This window comes from Rhea pennata, chromosome 2 (assembly GCF_028389875.1).
Source record: "Rhea pennata isolate bPtePen1 chromosome 2, bPtePen1.pri, whole genome shotgun sequence".
Taxonomy (NCBI): Eukaryota; Metazoa; Chordata; class Aves; order Rheiformes; family Rheidae; genus Rhea; species Rhea pennata.
Window position 1 is genome coordinate 162,581,331 of NC_084664.1, and position 10,207 is coordinate 162,591,537.

General features: G+C 48.5%; 1 protein-coding gene across 1 annotated transcript; it reads right to left on the bottom strand.

Annotated features, from left to right (window-relative positions):
- Positions 1–3,251: 3,251 nt before the first annotated feature.
- On the bottom strand, positions 3,252–9,743 carry LOC134136538 (lymphocyte antigen 6E). Its single transcript, XM_062568449.1, has 3 exons — positions 9,618–9,743; positions 5,379–5,498; positions 3,252–4,153 (listed from the first exon to the last, which is right to left on the bottom strand). Exons 1-3 carry the CDS (start codon positions 9,667–9,669, stop codon positions 3,945–3,947), a joined length of 381 nt encoding a protein of 126 aa, XP_062424433.1. The 5' UTR covers positions 9,670–9,743; the 3' UTR covers positions 3,252–3,944.
- Positions 9,744–10,207: the final 464 nt, after the last annotated feature.

Here is a 10,207-nt window from a genome sequence, read left to right on the forward strand (position 1 = left end):
CCAAGCATCCAGACCGGAGAACCTGTCTCCTCCAGAGATGGGAAAGGGGTAAAGAGGACACCCGTGGCTCACTCCATCACAAAGACCGGAGATAGGGGGCTTCCTGTAGGGCCCTTCATTGCAAAGAGAAGTTCTGGGAGGAAAACTGTTTCTAAGGACTATAACTTGGGTTAATTAAAATCAAGTAAGGATGTTGTTTGAGTAACAATGTTGAGTCTTGCTTAAGTAACTAGTTTTATCTGTTCTGGCTGTGTGTGCAAGGAAGTCACATAACGGCCGTGTTTTCCTAAAAGAAATAGTCTGCCCTTTCACAAAAATTGTTTCAAAAACTGGCAAGTGGACTTTGCTGATTTTTAAAGTTCTCTATTCAGCAAACAGCAAGCACAGTGAACCTGAGCTGAAAAGACTAGTGCTGCAGCAAGCTTTGAGCATGTACAGACAACACACAAAAATGGAAGCCCCCGTGACATTAACGTCGTGTAGATGACAGCAGCTGCCGTCGAAGTGCAGCCATTTCCAGGACGGAAGCACAGAAACCATTTTCTCATTAGTACACTCCAAAGAGTGCCATTTGTTGACCTAAACTGTTCATTTTCCAGGGAAAACCATACTAGGATATTTTTTATGCTCATACAAAGCAAAGCTCAGAGCAAAGCTGCCCCCACTCTTAACCTCTTGTCTTGTCAGGGAACATGAATATATGAGTTTTCTGCTGAAATTCAGCTCTTTAATTCCACAGTCTAAGTAAACACATTCAGATTATTTAAGGAATGTCCCACTGCAGCTCTCCAGCTCCAAGTTTCTGGTTTAACAAGCCACCAGTTCTAATGCTCTGCAAATGCTGAGTTCCTCCTATTTGTTTTCTTTGTTCTTTTATTTCTTTTTTTTTATTACTACAGTTGCACATTTTCTGGCCTTTCACTCTTGCTCTTTATGACAGTTGAAATTTTCACATGATTTCAAGTGTTAGGGATTTGCTGGAAAAGTATCTACAATAGGACCAGAAATTGTGAGAGGTGGCAAGACTGATCACATGATGCCTAGGATTGAACAGATGAATTTCATCTCTTGCATTTGACAGGCTGTCATACCCTTCCTGTCTCTCAAATACATGTACATCTAACAAGGAGATCTTTGTCAGACGTGGAAGAAGGAAAACTGCAAATATCTCGTTTTCCATGCAGTAAGTACATAAGAATACAGTACATGAGAAGGGAAAGAAAGTCAAAAAGATAGTGAAGAATTTAAGATTTCCATATTCAATCTATTCATCCTGCCTATAACTCCAAAACATGTCCAAACTGGCATTCAGATCTTGTCCCTTAGCAATATCTTTAATATTATTTGTTATCTGTAGAGGATAAGTAGCCTGTTGAGCGCTCTTTCTGCCAGCCTTTGCTTCCATGTATGACCAAGTCCCCAGCACGAATAAACTCCAAAATCCAGAAATACAAAGGAAAGGGCTATTGCAACAGGCAATCAGGTTTCATAATTCCAGTTGTGGCTTTAGCCCATGGGATTCTCCAGTGCAGCGTTCTCAAGACAGTCTTGAAAAAGTAGGAACAGGCTTTAGGATGCTACTATGCTGGTGGCTCCTAAATCCAACCTGCTCATAGCAGATGTGTTGTGAAGGTAAACGAGATCAGAACCAAGAAACCCTACTTCCATGGGGGCTAAAAAAGAGCCACAGTCCAATTGCTTGCAAGGTGGAGGACTCTGGATCCTGTCTTGGCCCCTCTCATCCCTCCAATCTGCAGCAATCCCACAAGGACCAATGCACCTATTCAGAGCCACTGGCCTGGAGCAAATTCCCCTTGGGAATGAGGTTTCTAACCCTCACGGGAAGAAGACTTATGCAGAGCCTCTGAAAGGGAAACTAGGGAATATGAACTCCCCCACTTCCGATAAACTTTTTCCCCAAATTGCCTTGTGTTGTTTAAGGTACATAGCAAAAGGCCAGACGCTGGGTTGAGGCGTGCCTCGAGTTCCGTATTCCCAGAAGAATGAAGCCCTGCCAACATGGAGAGGCGGGAGAGGATGTGTTAATCAGAGGACTGCGTGGCTCAGGCCCAAGGAGATAAAGCAGTACTGTGCATTCTTACCAAGCCAATCATCTAATTGTGGGCCATGTCACGATGACCAGTGACTCTTGTTGTAAGAGCCATCATTAACATTTGTGCAACTTTAATTAAAAAGATGGAGAGGGGAAAAAACATGCAAAAGCTTTTTTTGCAAATATCCCTTATTTCTCTACAGCTGCATAGATCTTTCACAGAAAAGGTCCTCCTTATCACTCACTTAGCAGGGGGGAGGAGGGGGGAAGTATAATTAAATGGAGCTTGGGAGGCTGTTTTGTTCCTTGACACAAAATAAGAGAAACAAATGCAAAGGAGGCGGTGGGGGGGGGGGCAAGGCCAGAGTGCCAAAGCTACCCCTGTCTTTTGCTGCTAGAAAAAGAGCCTAGTGCAGCATCTAATCAGTCACCGGAGTGACAGCATGCTTTTAGCAAACAGTTTAAAGGCTCCGTTTTGGCTTGCTTTGAGGTTAGCAAGTCTGCAGCAACGCTGCAACAAGAGAATCCGCTCGACCAGCCGTATCTGACTCCAGGATGGGAGGAGGAGAGCAAAACACGACAGACCTGGGAAATCCCAGGATCCGGGGGAACAGCAGCAGGTTTGTGGATGAAGTCACCTTCTGTAGCTAAGGAACACCATCAGCCCATCCAGTGATTACAGTTTGAACTTAAATACCTCAACAGTGATCTCTTCATCTGCAACATCACTTAATTTTTGTGAGCAGACATGTCATCCTGGATCATGTAGGTATTGAAGTTATCATCTATCATTCCAATTTCATAAGTGGGGAGATTGAGACACCAAGCCACTGTAACACAGAGACTAATTTTCACAAGTCCTGCTCCTAGAGCGTTTGCTCAGCTACGAGCAACAGAGCTGATTTTTGTCCAATAGACTATTAAAATGTACCCAAAAGAGGCTTTCTCAAGAGACACAAAACAAGCTGGCAAAGGGATACTTATCCAGGCCCACAGGGATGTTTATCTGGGAGAGGAGCAGGGAGGAGTTGGAGTTGCTGCTACGATGTGAACTGGAACTGCAGAGGTGGAGTACTCAAAAGCTGCTCAAGAGCATAAGAGGCCCTCGTGCTGGGTCTACAATTTGGTTTTTCCATAACAGCGTTTCTAATCTCCCTGGCTTCAGCAAGGAAACACACAACACAGCACACATCCCAGCTCAGGTAACAACAGGAGTATGTTTATTCAGGTCTGGCACTTACAGAGCTCAGAGGTACAAGGTACACTCCATCTGTTTTCAAGAAAAGTCAGCTCAAGATTGGAAGAAATTACATGATTTATAAAAAGAGACTCCAGTTGCAGGAGCCAGGAAGGTGTCCCCCTTTGGGTCATGCATTCCCAGTGCCCGGGCCACCCTTGCACTGGAGCACACCAGTGCCAGAAACTTCTGCAGAGGTGAGAGGAAGGAACGTCTAAATACTTGATTTAGTGATGTTTGTGGATAATTGTTTCTTGGTGAGTCCCAATCTTGTTTTAATCAATCTTAGAAACCAGGGGTACAGGTATAAAAGCAGAAACCCTTCCAAAACAATCCACCTTTGCCAGGAGGTGTAAGACTGCAGTGGGGTATGTCCACAGAAGGAGGAGAACTGTTCAGCCCAACCTCCCAGGTCTCTGATGCTGAAAGAGCATACAGTCTGGGAAACGATCATCTTTGAGGCCTACTGAGAAGTACAGGGTCTCCTTGTGGACAGCGACAGAGAAGATATTGGCTAATGAGATCTGAGATGGCACTTGGAAGACGGGGCACCGCAGGCAGTCGCAGTGCAGCTTCGCAGATGCTGGCTTCCGACGTCGCACCGAGGGAGTCTGCGACGTCCCCAGGGCGCCGGGTCTTCCTCGCCCAGCCCCATCACTCTCGAGCCCTGAGGACGTAGACGAAGCTGACCAGGATCCCCAAGGCCAGGACCACATAGCTGGCTTTCACGTTGCTGGAACCACTGATGTTGCACAGGAAGGAGTCGCAGCAGTAAACGGAGGCAGCTGCTATGCCGAAGTTAATCCCAGCACTGGGACAAATTGGAGAGCATCCTTTGGAGATAGACTGCCCAGACCTGCTGCCTGAATGTAGGGTGGTTGGGCAAAGACAGAAGAGAGAAAACAGAAAGAGGATAGGTTTAAAGTGTTTCTCGGCTTTCTGATCAGCTGTTCTGCAAAGGAAGTAACAGTACTGAAATAGCTAAACGACCACCTGTGGAGGGTAGCACAAAGAGGGTAAAACGTTTCTCAGCATTAGGCTCCACGACAAATCTTAGCAGGCCCACACACCTTGAAGAACACTCAGCAGAGATTCACACGGCTTCTAGAGACTGCATAGCATCCCAGGCACATCTCTTTCAGGCTCTTAACCATAATTTGGCTGCTATAGTTCAGGAGAAGAACCTAAAACATCCCACTAAGCTTGATCTTGGGACTTTTCAAGCAAAAAGGGGAGCACGGGGCATACAGAGCACCAGCAAGAGGCTCACGAGCATACGCCTGTGTTATGAGCCTTGCTGAAAGGCTCAGCACATGTTTAGCAGCGAGCACAGGAAATAGAAAACCATTAGCACTGTGCTAAGACAGCAGGCTTATATAAGCTTCCAGTCTCCATTTGTGCATGCACAGTCCACCCACGTTGCAGACCGTGTAACTCAGGCATGCAACACCCCTCCCTCCCGCAAGCGAGATGAGGAGGGTTTCTCCAGTGCCTGCGCAGGGCTGGGAGGGAACAGCACAGCAGGCCAGGTTGGCTCTTTGCAGTGCATCAAGGAGACCTGGCAGAGAAGCCCGCTTCCCTGGGAAGTGCTGCTGGCAAGCAGAGGTCCTCAGATCTTTTCCAGTGATTTTCCCCCTTCTGAGAAAAGCAAGCATTTAAAGGGTATCTGGAAATCTCCCTTCTCAGCATCCCCACCACATCCACGGAGAGAGAAGAAGCAAAGGCAGGAGTCAGGGATAAACAACCCAAACATCAGCCAACATAGAGTAAAAGCAGGAAGCACAACCCTGAAGTTTTCCTATCAAGGAAACCTGCAGCATCTACCACCCTTTCCCTGATTCATTATCAACTTCCCTCCCCCCCCCAAAAAAAATTCCCCTTGGACTCCTGGCTTTGGTGCAGGCACGTGGGCTTTAACGTGACTACATTTGGCAGTGTTTGTAAAATGCACTAGGATGGTCTGACACTCAGTTGCCAAGCAGAAATTTCTCCTTCTTCCAGCCAAAGATAGAAAAACCTTCTTGCACCTCTCCAGGTCATCAGGGAAACCAGCTAGGACAGACAAAAGAAAGTCCTGTCAACACTCACCGATTCCCACTCCGACATACGTTGTCACACAGTGGTTTTCATTCTCTCCGCACTTGACAGGCTTCAGACAGGCCCAGTTGGAGGACGCATCCGAGCACGAAAAGCAGATCAGCGTGTGGGCTGCAAGGGAAAGGCACACCTCCATTAGAAGCTGGCAAGGAGATATCCCCATTCAGCAGTTCTCACCTCCAACTCCAGCTGCAGCCCAGTGCTTGCTATTCAGGCTGTGTCAATCTGCAATAGGATTTCCCCTCCCCCCCCCCCAAGCTTGGCCAAATAAATGGTTCAAGCCCATGGGTTACATTTTGGACATCTTCCATGAAGCTCTGGGCAGGACCAATTGCTGACAACAGCCTAAATGCCATCACAGATCAGCCTGATGTTTGACACTATGCACCTGTTTGCATCAAGAGTAGGGTCAAGCAATGGCTGCTAACCAAAAACTGAACAACAGTGGTAAATTCAGGCCTGCAGCCTGGAGTTGGAGATTTACGTTAATTCACCTCCGCTGCCAAGGATACTGATGGGAAATGTTCCAGGCAACAACATAGGTTTGAGCTTTCTGTCACCTGCCTTTGGCAGCAGGGCATGAAACTCAGACTTTGCTTGAGAACTCGGTGGAAAAAACAGTTTCTCAACTAGAGTAAGCCCAGCATTGTAGCAAGACCTGCAAGGAGAGGACAAGGCCAATGGAGAGATGGAAGTGTAGCTAGAAGTCCAGATGAGTTGCCATGAGCAACCCAATAGGTTATTTACTGAGGGAGAGGACACCAGGTGGTTTTCTGTTACTTTCCAAGAAGCCTTGGTAGTAATTTTTTGAGTCAGTGACAAAGGGAAAAAAAGGTATGAGATGATATGGGACTCATTTCTCAGCAGCCTATCTGGTGACCTGCACCCTCACATCCTACTATACCTACTGACAGATTGGGAAACGGTATTCAGCCAGGGGACATGGTCACAGAAACAGCCTGGACCAATGACTCAGCAGGAACACATGCACTTCACAATGGATGGATGGTGTTCTCTGTATTTTACATCTACGCACATCATATCCATGCTGCAATTGTTGACCTACATACGCAGACAGCTCAGGTCTGTTCCTGATGCTTCACGGGCACTGATTTTTGAGCACTCAGGCTGCAAGCCCTTCCACGAGACACCATCTGTCTCTTCTGTGTCTACACAATGCAAAGCAGAGGAGGATCCGATTCAGGATGGGAGGTGCTAGGGACACAGTAGTGTTATTTCTGCTCCTACCCATCTCGACTCCTTCACAAACGGTTTTCCAAAACAAGAGGAAGTCAGCTAAGCCCTGGGAGAAGTTGCTCAGGTTCAGCAGTCCCTTCCATGGCCTAGTTTGAAGAGTAATTTGGACAAGTATCTGTCAGCATCTGTCCCATTCTGCCATGGGCCTGCCCGCCTTCTTGAGGTTCTTCACCATTCTGTTTCTCTCAGAAAAAGCATTTTACAGGAAATTTTGAAAAAATTAGCAATTGTTTTCTTAGGAACGACTACCAAGCTGCCACAGCCAAGGCAGGGGATGAAAACAAAAGCACAACAGCATTTTTCGGTAAAATGGAATAAACGAGGTTAGTGGGAGGTCCAGAACGTCACACCAGGACATCTAGATGACTCTGGCTTGGAAACAAAGCCAATATCGCAAATCCCTAGCAAGAATTTCCTGGACAAGCTCATACCACTTCAAAATGACATCAATTTGCCAACAATCCTTGCAACAGAAAAAAGTTATCTGACTAAACTAACACAGCAGCTGCAATCTACACACAGCACCCAGGATTACAGGACCATCAGCTGAGTCAAAGACCTCAGGAAATACCTGCCAGTACACCTTGCCTCTGGATGTAGGAGAGGAAGAGGAGGACTGAACCAGTGACCTGAGTCAAAGGACTGTGTCAGTGCTCCTTGCTGAGCCCATAGTTCCCATGGGTGGCCTTTTCGACCTCACTGGTAAGGCTACAAACTCAGCCTGAGACCCTGGAGTAGAGTCCAGCTCTCTTCTGGTCCCCTGACCCCATGTGTTTCTTCCCCAAGTCTCCAAAGACCTGTCCCAAGCACCTCTCCTCGCAATCACCCTGAGGGCAAACTGAGGCACAAGGGAGCAAAGTGATTCACCCCATCTCACCCAAACAATCTACAACCAGGAATGAACTGGATTACAGGCTTCTCATGGGCATTATGGTAGCACGTATGACCCCACACGTATTACGTCACTACATTGAAACACAAGCTGAGTGGTGCAGTGCTATTCATTAAGCCTTAGAGATTACCGATAAAAATTTCTGATAAAAATCAGAAATATTTGTATGGTTTGTATGGATACATAAAAGTCTTGTTAGCCATGAAATTCTCTGTGACATGGCTAAATCTATGTTCCTACGACTGTGTCTTCAAACTGCCTCCATCTTTTTCTCTGTCACACCTACAACCTGTAACACCTGTAATAGATACTAGACAGGCTGAATCTCTGCAGGAAAGTTTTTCACCATAGTTTAAGAGAGGAAATATTCAGTTATAAGTGGTAGTACTTCCTATTTCAGCAAACTAGATAACTGAACGACCCAATCTATAGATCACTGCAGAGTAAAGAAAGCAAACAATCTGAATTAGACACAAGAGGGGAGCAGAATTATTTTACGCAGTTGGAGACAAAGCAAAGAGTTGGAGCTCAAGGCTAAAAAAGAAAAGAAAAGAAAAAAAAAACAAGTCTAAAGACCGAACAATGTAAAAGGGAAGCCTTGTTTTCACCAACTAGAAAATGCAGAATCTTCTATATATATTTATGTGTTTATTTGTTAGCTGCTCAGACCCCCCAAGAAACAAAGAGCTCCTGAAAGACAACAGACCATTTGGGGGAATTCCTTAGATAAGACATGCTGGGTCCATTCTTGCAAGGAGCAATGTACGAAAAGCCTTTAAAAGCCTGCTCTGAAGCTCAGCAGCACTGGTGAAAAATGCTGTTGCTTCAGCAGCTCTTCAGTCCCTATGCCAAATGCTCTTTTCTTTGCCATTGCTTTCAGACAAGAGCCTTATACACCATGTGCCAGTTCGCTGAACAGCGGGCAAAGCTTTTTTAGGGAAAGAGTCCCTGGACATGATGAGAGAGTTCAGGGATAAAGCTACCTGCAATAAACCCTTTTCTACAACTAAGGAGAACTTGTTCTAAGCTGAAATGTTTTTGGGGAGGCGGAAGGTTAAACTCTTTTCTGTTTGGGCCTGGACAGTCCATCTTCCGGGCTGGAATTCAGCACATGCCAGTTGGGCTCTGACCCAGCACTTTAATTGCCTTGGACCCCATGGGGAGGGGAGAGCATGGGAAGGGCAGCGAACAACTAGTTTCTTCTCACCGATGTTCTCGGGAGATAAGGAGAGTCTGTGTTTCCCGAGCAGATGCTCAAATGGCCGGGAACTCTCTGGTTTGCTTTGTTTAGCTTTTCCTAGCATTGACATATGGAAACAATATGGGGTTTTGCAGCACCCAATGGAGTTTTGATAATCAGAAATGGAGTCATCAGGGAGGCGAGATAAGAGACCTGCGACTAGGTCAACTTGCATTTCAACACTCAGCGACAGGGCACACGTTCTCCTCAGGTTTAGCAGCAAGCCTAGGGCATGATCCACAGGACTCGGTCCTTTGGGGGTTACCTCCCCATGCGCTGGCATCCCCAGCCTGCCCCTGAATGTTGCTGAGGGACCGCAGGAGCCAGGACCACAAGTGGCTCTGCCCAGATCCGGCTCCATCAGCCATTACCGGGGCTGGGCTGCATCCTCCTTCCCCTCCACCACATCTCAGCCCATTTCAGCGTCGCTATCCCGGCTAGCTGTAGGGAAAGGGAGGAGCAGAGCCAGCCCTGGTCTTTGTTCGAGCTGCAGCTGGAAACAGCTCCAAAATACGTACAGCTGGAGACATGCACCTATACACACAAACACAGCAGCCCTGAAGTTCCTGCTGCAAGAGGCACACTGCGGAGAGGCAGGTCGTGGAAAGAGTCCCCACCAGCCCCCAAACTGAGTCCCTCCAGCCCCTTTGCAACCCCGATCCCTCCCTTTCTACAACTTCCAGAGCTCACGCTGCAAGACGCAGCTCCCTGCCCCCCCCACCCCAATTTGCTCCCAAAACCGGGGACTGTGGAGGGAGGTGGGAAAGACGGTGGTGGCCTGGGGGACGGGGGGCATCGGAAAGAGGAGGAGTGTGTGTGTGTGTGTGTCCGCTCCTCTTACCTCTCTCCACGCACAGCACCGCAGCCAGCACGGCGAGCAGCGCAGCCTTCATGGTGCGGCGATGGGGCCGAGGAGCAGCGCAGCGAAGCGGGCGGCGCGCAGGGGCTGGCGGCCGCGGGCGGGGAAAGGCCGGCGGCCCCGCCCCGCGGGCCGGGCTGCGCCCCGCGCCGCCTCCCCGCGGCGCCGCCTCGGCCTCGCCGGGTTTCGTTTCCCCGTTGCAGCGCTCCGAGGCCGGGAAGCGGCGTGGCACGAGTCGCCTGCTGCGGGGGCTGGGCAGCTCCCTGCCAGCCCGAAGGCTCTTTTCCCCCCCTCCTCTCCCTGCCCCCCCGCATTGGGACCCCTCCCTCTCCCTGGGTCTGCAAGACCCCCGTGATGTGTGATCCCCCTGCATGCACGACTCCCTTCATGTGCAGCCCTTGGGCATGCATGACACCCTTCATGACCACCTGCAAGCATAACCCAGCCAAGTGTTACACACACGCCCCACATGCACAGTTCTCCTACATCTGCAAAGCCCTGCATGCATGACCCTCCCACCTCCCCTGGCACTCTCAGATCCTCTGCATGCACACGCACTCCTGCATTCACAA

What these genes read in the sequence shown, in the direction of transcription:
- LOC134136538 (XM_062568449.1), bottom strand. Translation starts at nt 9,669, where the DNA reads ATGAAGGCTGCGCTGCTCGCCGTGCTGGCTGCGGTGCTGTGCGTGGAG. An exon ending in GGTGCTGTGCGTGGAGAGAG is followed by an intron (nt 5,499 to 9,617) that starts GTAAGAGGAGCG and finishes TTTCCCTTGCAG; the next exon opens with CCCACACGCTGATCTGCTTT. An exon ending in GTATGTCGGAGTGGGAATCG is followed by an intron (nt 4,154 to 5,378) that starts GTGAGTGTTGAC and finishes CCCTACATTCAG; the next exon opens with GCAGCAGGTCTGGGCAGTCT.